This window comes from Tauraco erythrolophus, chromosome 7, assembly GCF_009769465.1.
Source record: "Tauraco erythrolophus isolate bTauEry1 chromosome 7, bTauEry1.pri, whole genome shotgun sequence".
Lineage (NCBI taxonomy): Eukaryota > Metazoa > Chordata > Aves > Musophagiformes > Musophagidae > Tauraco > Tauraco erythrolophus.
In genome coordinates, this window is record NC_141471.1 from 46,150,975 (window position 1) to 46,169,494 (window position 18,520).

At 37.9% G+C, this 18,520-nt stretch overlaps 1 protein-coding gene across 4 annotated transcripts in view; it reads right to left on the reverse strand.

Moving 5' to 3' along the window:
• OSBPL10 (oxysterol binding protein like 10) overlaps window positions 1-18,520 on the reverse strand; it is a 112,902-nt gene that overhangs the window by 23,401 nt on the left and 70,981 nt on the right. For 2 of the 4 annotated variants that reach the window (XM_086614661.1, XM_086614660.1), the window contains 2 exons: window positions 12,289-12,443; window positions 11,759-11,761 (listed from right to left, as the gene is read on the reverse strand). The exons of 1 other annotated variant lie outside the window; for it this stretch is intronic. In XM_086614661.1, the coding sequence (XP_086470787.1) occupies window positions 11,759-11,761; window positions 12,289-12,443 (158 nt within the window). The remainder of the gene's footprint in view (window positions 1-11,758; window positions 11,762-12,288; window positions 12,444-18,520) is intronic. One more of the 4 variants, XM_086614663.1, reaches the window with a different exon arrangement.

Below are 18,520 nucleotides of genomic sequence, written 5' to 3' on the forward strand. Positions count from 1 at the left end.
CCTGTAAGGGAAAGAAATTGTTTCCGAAGGAAACGTTCTGCATTTAAAAAAAACGCCTTCAGGAAAAAGACACTTCTACAAGCCTGAGGTAGAATTGCGGAGTTAAAAGCTGTGTTTCTGTCAAAGGGCAAACCTGCCTCTGTTCTTCCAAAGCCTCTTCCACAAGTTCATTTTTCAAATGAACTGCTGTGCTGCAAATTAATTTTTAGATAATTAGTTCAGAGCTTGGTTTTCGAACACACTTCACAACCATGCAACAGTACTGTCAAGCATGACACAGATCTCATCTGGTTTATTTGTTGGCACGGAGGGAGAAGAATATACAGAATCTCAGTATCATTTAGGTTGCAATTGGCCTCTTGAGATCATCTTGTCCCACACTCTGCTCAAGCAGAGACAACTAAAACCAGTTGGCGAGGACCGAGTCCTGCTAAGTTTCAAATAATCTCCAAGGATGGAGACTCCACGATCTCTCCGGGCAACCTGTACCAGTGTTTGATGACCGTCACAGTGAAAAAGCGCTGTCTGACGTTCAGATTGACTTTCATGTGCCCATCACCTCTTGCCCTGTCACTGGGCACTACTGAGAAGAAGCTGGCTCCTTGTTCTTCACTCCCTCCCATAAGGTATTTATACATATTGGTGGGCTTCCCTGAACCTTCTCTCCTCCAGGCTGAACAGTCCCAGCTCTCTCAGTCTCTCCTCATGTGAAGGATGCTCCAGAACCTTCATCATCTTTGTGGATCTATGCTGGACTCACTCTAGTAAGTTCATGGTGCTCGTGCACTGGGGAGCCCAGAACTGCACACAGCACCGCAGACGTGGCCTCACCTGTGTCAAGTAGAGGGGAAGGGTCCTGACCCGCTGGCAACACTCTTCCTAAAACAGCCCAGGATGCTCTTGGCCCTCTTTGCCACAAGAGTGCCTTGCTGGCTCATGGTCAGCTTGTTGTCCACCAGGACCCCAAGGTCTTCTCTGCAGAACTGCTTTCCAGGCAATTGGCCCCCAGCCTGTACTGCTGCAGGAGTGACAATTGCTTTCTTCCAGTCTTCATGAACCTCTCTCAAACACCATGACCCTTTAAAGACAATAGATGGTGGCCTTGCAATGACATTGGCCAACTCCATCCATGCTCATAGGCGTATCCCATCAGGCCTCATGGAGTTATGTATGTGCAGCTTAAGTGCTGCCTAACCTGGTGGTCCTCCACCAAGGGTAAGTCTTCCTCCAGACTTTCCCTCTGATTTCAGAGACCTGGGATTCCCGAAGGTTGATGTCACTAGTAAATACTGAGGCAAAGAAGGCATTGAGTAACTCAGCCTTTTCTCCATCACGGTAACAAGCAGAGATCATATGTATCCTGACATGGACACACTGAGGACTTGTATAGGATTCATAAGGCAATTCGTCATATAATTACACCAAAATATTCTACGAATTTTCATTAGGGCATGAAAAAGTTTTTACGTAGTACAAAAAGGACTGTAGTCAGGAGCAAGAGGATGAATCTTAGGAATTTAAAACATGCAGATTAAAAGATACCATTTAATAATACTCCAAAGGAAGTAGTCCTTAAGTCTCTAAATTCAAAAAAATTGCGAAAGATACTAAAAAAGTAACACTGTATGAAACATTTTTGCATTGAGAGAAAGATGGAATAAATTACTTGCAGGACTTGTTCAGAGGCAACATTAAAGAGAATTAGCATTTTCAGACTAAGCAAGGATTGCCGTATTTTCTGTAGAGTCATCTAATTACAATTAGTTCTACTGGTGCACATAAAAGTCAAGGGCTTCATTTTGATTATCAGATTCCCTTTGTTAATGATACAGGTTTGCAAGCATCATTTACACATGCACTTGTGTAACTCGAGAGCTTGTAAACAGGTTTTCTGTGGGTGTAAGATTAAATATAACTCTGTAAGGTCAGAGAGCTTTAGCACATTTACACTAATGTGACAAACTGGCCCATAAGATTTTCACCAGTCTCAATCCCAAAATTAGAATTCTCTTTGTGAAGTAGATACAGTAATACCACTTCAAAAGCAGTAATATAGAATGAGCTGTTAGCTTCTTGCTGGGCTTGTCATTGTACCAGAACTGACAAAACTGCACTAACTTGCATGCATCACTTGTCTTCTCTTCTTCCAGCACGTATACCTTCAAAATATTTAACCGCATTTACTACCAGCTGTGGCATGCACCTGATAGAAAACCCTGCAAGCTTACTGCACGTATTCCTCAATAACAGTGATCTGAATCTCAAATGTAGCTCATCCAGTAAGTTGTACTTTTAAACTGTTTTAGATACAGACTAGCATATTGGCATGCTGTGAAAGGAGTAATTCCCATATAGAAAATTAACATAATAGAAATTGAATAGAAAATTTCAATTTACTTCAACCTAAATCCTGAAACAAAACAAACAAAAACCCAAACAAATTTACTTCAAATCCCCTGTAAAGACTGAAGTCATCATCATCATCCATGCACTTTTCCTCTAACTTCCAAATGCATTGTCATTTACTGATTAGCAACTTTAAGCTTAACTATAAGATAGCAACAATTTTTTTTTTACATGCAATGAGCTCCTGTATCTCTTTATATAACCTTTTCTACTCTTCAAGAATAGTTCAAACGAAACAAAATAGAAAATACTCTTTTCGACATTTACCACCACACCATCACACAATGTAAGCAGAGGAAGTCACTGCTTGAGCTCTGGCCTCCACCTTACTGAAGTCTTATTTATGCTTTGCTCCTGGTATCCCTGTTAACTGATCATTGCAAAGAAAGGGTAGATCAAAGATAAAACCTCAAACACACCAACGTCCCAAACACCCATTGTAATGTGGGCACCTGGATACCAAAGTTCCAGTCACTTTCAAAGAGACTTAAGGTTCCCCAGAGTTCAAGGTTTATTTTATTTTTTTTAAAGAGACTTAACGAGCTCAGAACCAAAGCAGAGCTTAAATGGAGAATGTAGAAAGCAAAAAAACTTATTATAGCCCATATACCTCAATTTCATACTGAAAAAGGTCTCTTAAAGGTAGGAAAACAGGAGGCTCAGCTCTGCTGATTTTCTTCATTTACTCTGTGTGTTTCATGGGAGCTGTGTCCTCTACTGCCTTTGTCAGTCACTTTTGCTCTAATTGCTGAGAAAACATTTGCCATAGTATCAATATACAAAAAGTCTACCACCTCAAAGGGGAACCCACCCTCCCACAAAACCCCAAAACACACTCATCCACCCTCACACTTTTCCTAGCATTCAATTGTTATATCTTAGATATAATGATGAACTGAAATTAAAGTTAGGATCACTTTTAAAATATCAAAGCAAGAAATGGAGAATGACAATCAAATAAAAAGGATTTTACAATTAAAAAGTGAGCACAGCATAACACACATCATTACTATGGCAAGCAAAATATCACTTTCTTTTCACTTTTCTACTGTGATCTACTACACACAGATCCAATCAACAAGAGAGATCCAGCTGGATGAAGGAAAAATGGCCTAATAGGTAGATTTTTCTACTTACCTTAAACTATGTGTACCAAGAAAAATAATCCAGACTTATCTATCTGGACAGGTAAGTAACTACTGCATCTGGGATTGGGGTATGAGAGAGCAAGCTTGAAGCTTTTGTGTAATCCTGGATATGTCATTCATCACTGACAGGTAAAACCATAGAATTTTTGGTAGAAAAAGTTTGCATCAGGAAAGAATGTTTATGAAATGCCCAAAAATTAATTTTTTATCAAATTTCGTGTTTGGTAATTCAGGTCTCCAGAGAAAATAAGATTCTTCAAAAACTAGGACTATCAACGACTAAAACAACTCTTTTTGTGTATGGATAATTTATATATATTTTGTGGTTTGTTGTTTGGCTTTTTTGAATTGAATATGCTAAACACACTGGGCAGTCAGAGAACCTTTCCAGCTAGGGACAATTGCAAGGATCAAAGCATGGCAATGTGCGCAAGCAATCTATCACACTAGATTAATTGCACACAACAGGTAACAGCAGAGTCATTTACTGAACCAAGTAACACCTAGCTCTCTTTAGGAGATCCTTTCTTCACTGTGAAGCAAGCAGGAATGCATTTGATACTAACACTTTGTAAGTATAGACAGGCTGACATACAGATGATGCGAGCAAAGAAAATAATCACAAAACCTGTATCTCAAGTAACAAATAGGTTTGCAATCTTTTTCTTCCTAACAAAATCAACCTGGCAGGGATCTGGAGGCAGGCACATTATCTAGATACACACTATTTTGAGAGCTTTTCTAATGCTTTTTTGTTAATGTTTGCAGCAGTATCTCTGGGAGCAGAGGTCTTTTCACCCTTAAAGAACAAGCTCAGAAAGCTTCCTTCTCCTACACTGCAGATGTGTTTAACTCTTATCTGTGACCATATTTAGGGGTAAATGTAACAACATAGCAGTGATGAGGACCAGATAACATAAGAGATTTCACAAGAAGAAAGGTTGGTTTGTTGTTTAAAGAACAGGAAAATAACGCATGTAACATGAAACAAAGGGCATCTGGGTCTATGTTGAAGCATAGCCTATCTAAACCTTCAGAAAAAATACTAGAAACTAACAATTGAAGTGATTAGGCTTAAGAATAAAGAATCATTCAGTGACTTCACATCCTTCTAAACAGAGATCCTCATTCGGGTTACCTACAGCATTTTAATCCTCTTATACACCAAATAATATTTGCTGGACAACTTTTTTTCCTATATATTCATATCTTCTTCATAAGACAATTCCTCTTGCAAATTTTGATTTTCATAAACCCACGGTAGTCAATTATGAAAAGCAGCTGAAAAGCAGCTAATTCTCAAGCATAGACTCTACACAAAGTACCAGTACCAGTCCACACACCTTGCGAGCATCTTTTATCAAATGAGGGCTACTGAAGTACAGCACTGTTTATTCTGAATCCTAAAATACACGAGGACTTTGCAGTATTGCATAAATTCATTAAGAACTAGGAATAAATATTTTTCATCACTAGTATCAACAGAAACGAACAGCAACATGAGACTACAAAAAAAAGCACAAAGAGAAAAGCCCCACGGACTTGTCCTAAATTGAAGCAAAAAACCTTGAAGGCTAGCATAAATCACAATAGTCAATTTTATTCTAACCTAAAACCACAAGAAATAACTGTATCACATGATAAACAATTTTAACAAAACCTATTCCTAATGCAATACAGATACTAGTGAAGAATCATCTCCTGAAAGAGATTCAGTTTTGGTTTGAGAATCAAATTTTTTAGAAGCAAGATGCCTATAAATATCGCATCTAACGCTATCCAAAATAAGTTAGGTAAGAATTTACAAGCTTACAAACCACACTGTGGCAGGGCATTCCCATCACTGGCCAGGCAGGACTTCAGAGATTGTGAGGGATCTGAAAGGTCATACACTTATAACTTTTGAGGAGCTAAAGAAAAAAGACTGCACTGAGCTGCAGGTTAGGAAGGGAAACTAAACATGGAGCAAAGTATGGCAGAAGGCTGTACCCTCTTGCAATCCTCCTGTATTAAAACAGATTCTCTCTCAAATTATATCCTTGGGGAGAAATCTGAAGAACTAGGAGCAACTTGCCTCATACTCCCATAAAGGAGGGAAAGAAAAACACTTTAAGAGACCCAGTATTAGCCGCTTGGTAAGGAAAGGCATCCTACTCAAATGAACCTTTGCTCCCATTTGATAAAATCCCTAGACAAACTGCAACAGTTTGTGCAGAGAGGTTGTGGGACCTCCACTGTTGGAGGTGTTCAAGACTTGACCGGACATGACCCTGAGCAAGCTGACCTGACTAGCTCCGCTTCGAGCAGAGTTTTGAGCTGCACGACCTCTGGAGGTCCCTTCCAACCTGGAGCACTCTGTGATTCTGCTTGCAAGACCCAGCAACTGAAAAGTTAGGAAGTAACAGAACTGAAGTCATTCAGCCAGCTGTAATTCTCTTCTGTGTCGCTTTGTATGCTAGTTAAGCAAATTTATGGCAGAAAAATGCTACCGGATTAGTCAGCAATACACTGTTCACATACATAAAGAAGGCACAAAAAGATTGACAACTACAAATTTAACCTTTACAATCATCTGGTCTTGCAATACTAATCTATATGTAAATCCAGTTCTCGCAGTGCCATTTCTTGTATGCAATACCACATGCCAGCACATTTGTAAGAGAAGAGAAATGGTAAAGAAATGTTAATATAAGCAGTATTAACAATCTTTCCTCAAGGCAACACGCTTACTAAACCATTCTGACTCTTCCTGCAATTTTTTGTCCTATCTACTATACACATTCTCATTGCTGCCACACACACAGAATTTAAAAAAAAAAAAAAATCATAATAAAAAAAGGGCAGGCTCAAGTCCTTCAAAAGAAAAACAAATCAGTCATACCAGGAGAACAGTCAATGTATATGTGAAACAAACGGGCCTAGAAGATTGTCATCTTTTATACAGCTAGCTTCTTGAGGCCAGAGGAACTCTCTACTTGAAAGGCTTCTATGGTTTGTTCTCAGTGCCGGATGAACCGCTTGGTCCATCTCAGACTGTGAAGATGACCAAGTGGTCTCTCCACAGTATAATGTAGAAGAGTCTTGCCTCTTTCATCTTCTCCTTCCAACTCCTCCTCTGATACAAAGTTTTGTAATTAAATGCTTTCATCCCAGCTGTTTCCACTTTCAGAGCTTTTCAAATAAAGAATCACTAGAATTCACCACCACAAGTAGAAAACCCTATTTTTTTCTAGCAAGACCAGATGGAAAAGCTGAAGCCAGTTTGGATGATACTTCACTAAGCAAGATAAGGCAATTCCAGCCTGAGACAAATACTTGTAGAAGAGTTCAGCCCAACTCACTAAAGTCCAGCTAAGTCACTGACAGTCTTAATGAGATGAGTAAGCTTACTAATGGGCAGTATTGCCAAACCCACATATATAAACATACTAAGAAATAAAACTGACAGCACAAAGGAAATCAATTGGCGCACAACAAATCAATTAGCACACAATCCTGAAATAAAATTAACATTGGCTTCAGAGTTCATTTTGCAGAGGGCACAAGTTTTATAATGAACAGACTAAGCAATCGATCCATTTTAACCCAATTTTTAAGCCTTACTGCAAGGGAATCCGAGTTCTTTATATTCCAATGATTAGTTTTCACTGAATTTCACTCGTAATTATGGAACGCCACATGAATCAGAGCCTCATGTTTATTCAAATTAGATGCAAATTTTGCATTAAAGCTTTCTATTTTTATTTTAAGTAGAATATTACTCTCAAGCATATTATATACATACCAGCTGGAATTCATGCATTTTGGAGACGGGAGTGACTCAACAAAATGCAATGCCTTTGGCTGGAGCTAAATTTTTATTAATTATTTGCATAAACAGTTTTACTAGAGATTGCTGACACAGTAACTATTTCAGAAAGCTACCAAAAAAATAAAATCAAAATCAGTTAGATTATCTTAGTCATTGTCAGTGCTGCTGTAGCAGGCTTAGGGTCATTTAATTCTACTTTTAGTGTAATTGTACATTTAATCCTTAAATATACCTTCCCTTGATTATCCTTAAATATACCTTCAATTGATTATCTCAGATTTCATTTTTTAGATGGTCTGCTAGTGAATGGATTAACTGGCACTGTCTTTGCCTAGAGATTAATTTATCTATCCAAGTCATTACAGGCCATTTACTGCACTCTTCGGCCCAAAAAGTACTTAATCATGCAGAAGGCAAAAAGTAGAGCACATTCAGACATCCTGTAACGTCTGTACTAAACAGCGCAAAGAGACTCTGTAATACTGCAGATGTTCCTTTCCCACCCTGATCTGTTCTCCTGCCATTACTGCACTCGTAGCCAGCGCTGTACGTTCATGGCTAAGCTGATCTCCATCAATTACACAGATTTATGGCAGGTACAAAAAGGAACTAGGAAACACTAGGAAAAATTTACACTAGGAAACAACCCACAGTCCTGGGAAAGTCTGCTGAGACATAGATATATAAAGAAAAGGTATTATTGAATTAGAAATAATTTCTTGTATCTAGCTTAGCTTCTAAAATTGCAGAAGCATTTCTAAAATTATTTCTTAGCATCTCTAACACATTCTGTAATAGCTTTAAAGGCTATTACATCCTCTGTAAAGGATGATGTATCATCATATTTGGATGTATACTAACCTACAGATAGAAAACAACAACTTCAGCTTGAAAGTGACTATCACCTGAAGAGACTGGACAAAAACACGTAATGTTTTAAAATTAAGAACTAAGCAATTCAGTATCTCCTATAAATAGCACAGTTCCTTCACACAGTTGAAAACATCAAAGTTCAGATCATTTAGGGGACAAAAATATCTTTAATGATCTGGACTTGACTGCCCTTGCAATCACTATCACAATTAAAACCTGGTTTAGCAGTTAGATAATCAGAGCTAAAGCCTCAATCCTACAGAGCTAAAACTTCAATCCTATTAAAAAGACACTTCAATATGGAGCATGTGTACAGTTTCTCATGTGCATAAGCAAGGGAAAGTTAGGGACAGGAAAGCAGAGAGACTCAGTAGATACCAATCCACGGGATGGAAAGAATCAGCTGTCGTGGCATTTTAAGACATAAAAACCACATGAAGTGAGCTAAATTGCACGTGTATCTACAGTACGATTTTTATAATATTTCTTAACTAAACTGTTAGATGTAAAGAAAATGATTGCTTCCCTCTCAGGTCCCACATAAAAACAGCCTGTTTCCCATTTGTATTCGGCTGCCAGGGGAAGCATTTGGCCTGTCATTTTTTTCTCAGCTCAAAAGGGGAATTCTGACACCCAAAATGACAATTAGGTGAACTGGAAGAGCAGCTCACACATGGAAGTGATTCACACCTTTATTCTACTTAGGCACCAAGTTTATTCCAAACGAATTTACTATCAGACTCCGTATTTTGAAACTAATCAATGTCAGTTGTTTGGTTTTTTTTCTTAAAAGGAATTTCAAAATTATAATCCCTTAAATGAAGTAAGCAGGGTCCCATTTACTGCAGGCTAGACATAGGCCACGTTCATGTCACAGCTCTGAAGAACGTGCTCTGCTATATTCCCTATCGGATTTGTCCTGTTCTGCTTTAAGGGAAAAACCCTAAAAAATACTTACAAATTATTACATATCTTACATGAAAAACTCCAAAGTGGTTCACTAGGGGATGCACAAAAGTGTTTTACATCAACTCACATCAGATGAAGAATAGCTCTCTCTAGCTCAGCCCTTCTCCCTGCTTCCACCTGATGTTTCAGGTGGACAGACCAAAAAAATCCAAAAAGAAAAACTAACTAAAACTTGGAGGGTTATATATATGAAGGAAAAAAAAAAAAAAGACAAAAGGTGCTTGACCCAGCATTTCACTTCTTTCAGTGAAGATAACAGTCTTTAACTTAATCCTGTCCTATGTCACAACCCTAAAGAACACTGATCTAGGAAGACGAAACAGCAACATCAAGAAAGGACATGCTAAAATACGCAAGGAATACACAAGAAAATAACCTCTACCACAAAATCTTGTGTTTTCTGAACTAGTTTAAGCAATACCTCAAATTATATCCCTGCATTTGGAAGCAAGAAACACCCTAAATAACAAAAGCAAGTAAACACCAACACATTATCTAAAAAGAATCTTTAGCTGCTACATTATTTCACCAGAGGAGAAACTGCATTCCTGAAACACTGACAATGTGACAGATCAAAAGAAAGGTTTTAGTTCAGTTATCTCCAGCATAAAAATTCAACTTCAGAACTTACTATATCCCTCAAGAATGCTTAAGTACTCAAAGAAAATTGCATCAGAAGAGCCTTCTTTTCCAGGAGAATTATAAAGATCCATGCTTCTTCATAAACGTATAAAAAACATGGCGGAGAACAAGTCATTGGTTTGTTAATGACGTTGCTTAATGCACCGCTGCAAAGCGTCTACATGCTGTGCTGAGAATTAACACAGTTATCATTAAACACATTCAGGCACCTGGTCATGTTGCCAGGAAATTGCTGCCAGTGGCAGCCTGCTATATGGGAAAGATCCCTCTGCAACATAACAAACATCTCTCTCTTCTTTTTAAAATCAGTGCTGATCCACGTACCTAAAATTATCTTTTCCTTATAAATAACATTCTATAATACAAGCAGCTGAGTCGGTTGTTCCTCAAGGGTAGCAATTTAATGGCTTTTTCTATTTCAGACTACAGGTCAATTCACAATTTGTTTGGTCGGTGCATCTACTCTGTATTACACTGAGCATTAGCCAAAAAGCTCTCTCCCATTCCTTTGGGGTAAAACTTCTGACTAAGAGGTAGAGGTTATGTCATAAAAAAATACAGATTTTTTTTAAAACAAAAATCTAGGCTTAGTCAAAGAAAAAATTGGAATTAATTTTGACAGCACTGATAGAGGAACCAGCACTCTCTTTCTCTCTTCTCAGAACTTCTGTATAAGCAGGTAAGCTTCTGTAAAAGCTTCTTTTGGCAGGTATATTTTGAAAGCTGAGCCCCATTAATACACTACCAACTTCTTCAGAAATGAGGATCATCCAAGTGCCTAGTTTGGAGATTTTTAAAAGAAAATCATTAAGTGAAATAAGCTTCATTTGAATGACACTTGCAGCTTCCTCTTTTCTTCCCCATCTAAAAGAAACTGCCAGATAAACAAAAAAACAAATCAGGGTCTTCAATGTCAAAAATTTGTCAAACAATGACATCTAGATGCATTTTCTCATTCTCAGCTGATGCCACTGCAGTTATTAACAACAATGTATCTTATCTGGAGTAGGGAAGAAGCGGAGTGTGATGATGCGCAGTTCCTTTTATACATAAAACAAAAAAAAAAGTAATTTAAAATAAGCCATAAATGGCTCAACTCAACTGCAAAATGATACCGTGAGATGAGTTAAATCAGCTGCTGCTCTTTATGTTCTTGCTGCAAAGCCATGCTTACACATTCCATTCGGCTTTATCAGGTGGTCAAGAATAAAAACATCCAAAAAAAACTACTGAAACAAATTGCAGTGTATCATTGAGTAAAATAGAAACTCAAAATAATATTCTTAAATAGCCTCGTTTTAAAAACCCACTATAAAAACTGCAGTTGACTTATCTGGCAAAGAAATTACACAACTTCCTAATAAAAAGCAACCACAGGTAATTTAAATATCGTGATTAATGGACACTAGGAGTAACAGAATCTGAAATTACTTTCTAAGGACAAAAGTAATACATAATATTAAAAACAAAAATCTGGTTTAGCCTTGGATTTTTTGAGCTATATTCAATTCAAGATACTACAAAAGAACTGGGAAAATGAACAGCTTTATTGATGTCCCCAGCCATTACACATTTTGTTAAAGGCGATATAACTTAATTTAAGCCATTGCAATTGCCAAACAGCATTCACTAGTAGAAAAGGGTTTCTTCAGCTCTCTCAAAAACTTCTTCCCAGTTCTCCAGGTCTCAGGTGCTCCAGGTGCCCTACAATCTGTGGGGTCTCAGAGTGAAGTGTTTTCCTGGTGGGCAGCACTGGTAACCGAAGCAGACAGTAGAAGCTGGAGAAGTTTGGCATGATGAGAGACTTTCAGTGCATGAGATTCCTGATACGCAGCTGTGAGCCTCCTCAAAGAGTCGATGCTTCAGAACTGCCCTTTACCAAGTAAATGCCACAAAAGCACAAATCAACAGGCTGGAGCAGGATGATGTGGACAAGTTCTGCCCATAATCACTTAACAGGAAAAGGGGTCTTTTCAACTCAAAGAACAGTCAGCTTGACTCAGGAGACACCCAAGAGCAAACAGCAACACAGAAGAACAAGTAGCAAGCAAATGTTGTGGTCCTAGTGTCTCCTGTCTCTATGTCTGTCTTAGAAAAAAAAAAAAAACAAACTGATTTTTCTACCAACAAAAGACAGAAATATGTACTGACAGTCTGTTAATTGCTTTTACAACTAGAAAAGAGACTGCCACAGTCTGCTGTCCCTGTCTAAAGTACCTCAGAGAAGCAAAAGCACACAGCAATATTGTCAACGTATTGTTCTGGGTTTTAGAGTGCATTTTTGCATGAAACTGCATTTTCACAACTGATTTCAAACAAATAGGGTGCTATAAAGAAAAAAGTACAATAAGTAATTAATAGAAGTATGCACCATCATACATGGTTTGCATCAAGTCTCAGATAAAACTGAAATAGCCTGTAGAGACCCAGCATGCTTACCTCGGTATTTGCTTGTAGTGCCTGTCCATCCTGGGCTGCAGATGGTACTATTGCCCATGTAATGTTGGCACTAGCAGATGATAAGGAGCTGAGGGCACCGTTTTTCAGTTGCTCTGTGGAGTGTGACTTGGGCCCAGGCCATCCCAGGATACCTTCTGAAGCAGAAAATGAGCATCAACTTCCAAGGGACAGACTACAGATTTCTTCCATTCATCTCAACATTCTACTAATATAAATGAACTACTATCTCTTCTCTGCTTCTATGCACAGTCTTACTTTAGCAACAAAAATATTCTTGCGTCTTCTATGCCGATTTATCTATGATAAGTATTTTTTTCAAAAAGTCAATAAAGGATAAAGTGTTACTCCCACCACCAGACAGAATTATACGTAAAGATTATACACTCTGACACACCCTGGTAATTAAACAAGTATTCTCTATCCAGTATTTTAATAGTTATGAAGTTATCCAAGTAAACATTCTTGACACAGTGCCACATCTTATAAATACGGACCAGTACCAGAAGGGTGACAAATCATCTAGTTTTTGCATCAGATCTCAGTTCAAAGACTACTTCAGGTAACATATTCCCCATCCCTCTATTTCTTCTGCCTAAAAGTCAGAGTTTTAAGCTTAGCAGCTCTATTTTATTTTTGTCTGTACTACTAAAAGCTCTTTCTAGATTAAGTGCTAAAATGCTTTACTGGTCCCAAGATCACAGTTTAGAAGAGGTCTCATTAGAAAGATTCACATTAAATATGAATCAAACAGAACTAGACATCAGAACAACCTTTTTATTTCCAGGGGCACTTGATTTCCAGGATGGGCCAGTATTTAAGGATGCCAAAACAGAAAGAATGATTAACTAAGGTGGCTGCACAGTTGTTCCTCCCTTAGTGCTCTAAAATATAGTATCAACATTCAAATCAGTAGCCCTCAGCATAGAGCTTAAAATTCAGCTATTAACTACACACTGCTATAAAATGCAGAGATATGGATAAGAAAGTTGCAGCTCTTCAAGTCATTACCATAATTTGCATATGAAAATACAATTAGTGCCACAGGGAGGATTATCTTCTCTCATCACTGACAACTTTTTAAGATCATCCAAATCAACACAAAGTACATTAAAGAACACGCAATTTCTCCTGTCCATATTACTAGTGGTTATCAGAGGTTGCCTCCTAATTAAAGTAAATAGTTTGATCTGGTGAGGTAATGCTATGTAGTATTATCTTAACACTTACATTATTAAAAAACAGGCTGCAAATCCTATAACTAAGGTCTTACCAAATTCTAAAGATAAACTAAATACAGAACATTTCTCTCATCTAAAATGGCACTAAGTTATGATGACATGACACAACTTCAGGTCTACTTTGTCTGATTCTGTGGCACCATCTTTTGCTGAAGAAAGCATAAGCAAATAGTTAAGTATAAAATGATTTGCAAAGCTCAGGGAAACCAACAGGGCAAAAATCCAGCCCTTTTCCCCTCTCCAATGCGTATTTCACACAATGACTCAAAAATTTCCTGTTGCCAAAGGAAGAACTTTTCTGTGGCTCTCCTGTCAGGCCACATTCTGCAAAGCTTTTTGAGTTTCAATGACTTTGAGGACTATGCCAGTAGATGTTGTAAATCTTGGTTGAGTTATAAGTACGTGAAAGAAAATGCAAGTATCAAACAAAAGGTCATTTTCTTGGTCCTACATACTGGTCCTACACATCTGGAAGATGATATCGGCTCCCATTCCAAAGATGGAGATAAATCAACACACGGTATTGGTATACATGGCAAGGAATGAAGAGCACAGTGGCTGTAGTCAATAGTATCTCTTTCTTTGCTCCTCAGGTCTTGAACAATTTTTAGAAACAAAGGATAACCCCAGATCCCTCAAAACAAGCTCTGATTCAGAGGACAATCTGAAGATTCTTTTGACAGATCCAAAATGGATTCTCACTGCATGGGAGGAAGGAAGCATACCATCGGCATGAACAATAAAACCAAATTGGAAAATTTCAAATAAAAATGTTGGTTCCTTGGAGAGAATTCATGTGTCTGTTACCCGCTGAAAAACTTTTAGTCTTTTTGATCTTAATTAGTACAGATTGAGGGTGGGATGGGGCGGAGCAGAAGTTAAAATAAACTTTTTTCACTTTTGAATAGCCAGAAAGAGTTTTGCAGAGCATGCCTACACTTCTCTTTGTTACTTTGTAGTAACAAATCTCAATCTGTTTTTCTGTTTCTCCCTGTCAAACAGCTGAATATTGGATTATTACTGCTATTTTCCTATTACAGAGACTAAAAAAACAAATTGAACTGACTTCTCTTTATGCCATTCTTTAAAAGCAAGTCTTCTGATCGTTTCCTTGGGCTATCCATTTTCTCTCCACACACACAATCTATTTGGTCTTCACTGTAAACAATTTTTTTTTAATCTAATTTCTGTAAATAAGCACAAGAAAAAGCTGCCACTTGAATAAACACCTCACTTCAGGGGAAAATCTTAAGTGTGAACATTTACTTCACCATCACTTACATATTTTTAAAAACACCAGACTAGTTTTCTTCTTCAGTACAAACATTCTGTGAAAAGGCTATTTACTTCACCCTTCTCCACATATTTTAGACTCTCTTACAGAAACAGAAACTGTTAGAACTACGGAAGCACGTTTTTCCACCTGTCTCAAGGGCAATGCTACCCTCACAAAACAACAAATCTTGTCAGATTAATCAATTTTTAAATAGATCTTAACAACACATTATGAGCTAGCCAACACCAGTAGGATGCCAAGAGTTAAGGTCCAAATGATAAAGCACATCTGTTTCCTCAACATGTCTGCATACAATAAAAATTGTTTTGCTAAATTCTGTCTGTTTGGAAATTGACGACTTTGCAGAAGAGATAGATGCAACTAGTCATACACCATAGAAACCTAAATAAATAAAAAGTCAGGCCTCTGAACAAGTTGAAAAAATTCCATGCCTAGTTTCAAAGGGAATCTTTCACAACCTTTAATCTATAAATCTTACTCTGAGATGTCAGCATTCTTGTATCATCCCTAGGGAGCTGCCATGCATCTAATAGAGCAGCCTATTTTTCAGACAAAAGCAAAGTATGAAGAGAGAACTCAACAGAAATAATATTAATTTCAACTAAAATCAGAATACAGTCTCCATATGGAAAGTGAGAGGACACCACAACATGGCTCCTACTTGACTCTCATTATCAATTGTAAATCGAGAAACTTCTCATCTGCACTAGCAGAAACTAGTCTCACCACAAAATAGTACAGGTAGTTGTTCTCTGTCCCATATCAAATCAAGTTATTTTATTGGAATTTACTCTCCGCAGACAAAGCTGCCATCTGTAAATATCCACTCTAACGGAGCTGCCATCTTTGCCACTTTATGGCACTCAAAATTTTCTATCGATAGTTGATTTCTGTTCTTTTAAAGACTTCAGGAAGAAAAAAAAAAGATTAAAAAAAACATATTATGAGAAAATAAGGTTTATCTTCAGAGTTGAGTAAGAACAGGAAGAAACTGCTGTCACTGTTTTGGTTTTAAGCCAGATTTTTGCCCTGTTCTCAGTTATAGCCATAAGACAGTGGACAGAAAGGTAAATTCAATTTTTATTCTGATGTGTTTCATAATTCTAAATAAATTCTCAAGAAAGGCAGTCACAAATTATACAAAAGCATTCATAGCTACACAGCTACCTTACTATTTGCAATAAGACTATGCAAAGCACTACACTAAATGAAAACAAAACATCTGTTTCTGCAGTAAACTATGTAAAAATTAGAAAGGACGTACCAAATACACAACTAGTAAAATCAGTCAGATCTCCTCTACCTGCATGGTGTTGGTTCTGTGGTTCCAGGAGTGAAAATCCAAGCCTGATTCCTCTGGAAATTCGGTGCGTATGTACACACAAAGTGAGAGTTCTTATAGAAAATACCCAAAAGCGAGCTTCTTTCCCACTTCCCCTCAACACTGATTTTCACTGTGATGAACAGGCAGCAGACAAATCCACCAAGGCACAGGAAAACACTGCTACATAAGAAAAGTACAGCATCCAGACACAACCTATTCTCCTTTCCATATAGCAATGCTACAGTTCACAAAACCTCACCTACTTCAGACGGCACAACAGGCTTATCCCACACAAAGGTCCTCAGGAGAAACATGTTTGCCCTTCACAGGTGCACATAGCAGAAGGGACGGAAATTTTCCCCAAAGAGAAGGTTTACAGTTAAGCAATTTTTCAGTTAAGCAATGTTGGTAATTTTCTTTTGTTGGTTCTGATTTTCTAGGTACCTGATGGACTTTCAAACTACATTTTTGCATGATAATTGGTGCATGAAATATGCTTAATACCTACCTCAATCCTGCAACAAAAACCTTTTTATTTTTAAGTCCTCTGGTCTCAGTTTATAAACTAAAAAAAACACATTTATGTTTTTTCCTGGCACAACTGTAAGCTAATATCTACTGATAAAACTCTTAGAATATACTGTAACTATACTCTAACAAATATCCCCTTAACAACACAACAGTAGGCCTTGAAGAGAGACCAAGATTAGACCTGGATTCCTTCCCCTGTCAGGGATGGATGTGACAGTTTTGTCGCTCTGCTGAATCCTACAGCAGACTGAACCAGCAACAGCAAGTGGCAGCTGCACACCTGCTTTTCAGATTAGAAAGACAACGCTGTATCTGCTAATGCTGTGCGGAGACTAGCAAATAACGTTATCTTCCAAAGAAAGAAGAACATATAAGGAATAACGCATTAGCATTTAGATAGAACAGCAAATTGTTTTGGTTACTCTCAACAGAAGCAAGTCTAGTGATGATGCATTTAAGGGAGACCTGACTGACTGTCGAATTTAGTAAACCGCACCAGTAACAAAGAGTATGTTCTCCCTTGTCTTCTTTCCTCACGCTTTTGTGTCTACACACATTTGGGAGGGAGGCGGGGGAAGGGGTTAAGCAAGAAAAAGGAGGAGGACTCTGCTCATTTTTGCCTCCTCCTGCCATCTCAACTGCAGGAGATACCTAGCTGTCATTTGTCACCAAACTGAAAGCACGTAGATTTTGTCTTTCCTGTCCATTAATTTTCTCCAAAACAGAGACAACAGAGAAGCTGCTAAAATGAAGTTCAAGTCCACCCTCATCCCCAACTCCACTAAACTGAATATCAAACTGCTTTCTTTCTACTTTCATTACTGGAAAACAAAGCAATAAAGGTATTTATATCAAAAGAAAGGATAATTTTTTTTTCTGTTTAAAACAATAAAGCTCTGTAAATCTGTTTAAAATAGCTTCTATTTAATTATAATCTTCATGAGTGCATTCTATAAGTACCAGGTCAGAAACTCTCAGCTACTTTAAGTCCTTGCTTTAGAAACAGTAAGATCACAAGGTCTATGCCTACAGTGCGCACAGTTGGCAACAGCAATCCTTGCTTAATCAGCCATGAAGACTTCAAGGAAACAAGCAGAGAAAAGGTACAGAGAAAAATAGATACATATCTACTTTTCAGGCAATCCTCTCTTCAAGGCATAACAGTGAGAGCTTTTGATGCTGAAGGAGGGTACACTCTAGGGCAAGTTCAAATCACCAAAGTTAAGCTTTTGGTTATTTCTCACATTCCACAGGGGCGGCACTGGACTGTGCAGCTGTGCTGGACTGGAATGCTTTCATGAGAAGCAAGAAAATAAGTTACCAAATTCCTATTTTGTCTCTCTCTACAAAATTTGGGGACTCCTGCCCTACAATGCCCACTAGCATCTTGGACTCTATGCAGAAGGTAACGAGACAGCACCAGGATGGAAACACTTGACAATAAATTGCACAGGGCCATCACATCTCACGGGAAAGGTGTCTGAGACTTCCTATCAGAGGAACATAATGGCTTTTAAACTAAAGAGAGTCATTTTCACCTGCCAGTATCAAGAGGTGACAGTAAAGGTCATCTTTTTGTTGCACCTTCTGGATATGAAATTAAAAAATTCACCTGGAGGACACAGAATTAAAATGAAATATATTATCTCTCAGAATTAGAGTTTGCTAGAGGATTACTTAAAGGCATTAATCTGATGTAATATGACTTTACGCAGCTTTGATGACTGTGAAACTCCACCGACTCAGCAGAAATGTAAAGTCTATCAAAGTATGACTGGACAATATTAAGCGTGTACAAAAATCAGTAATCAAGACTTTCAG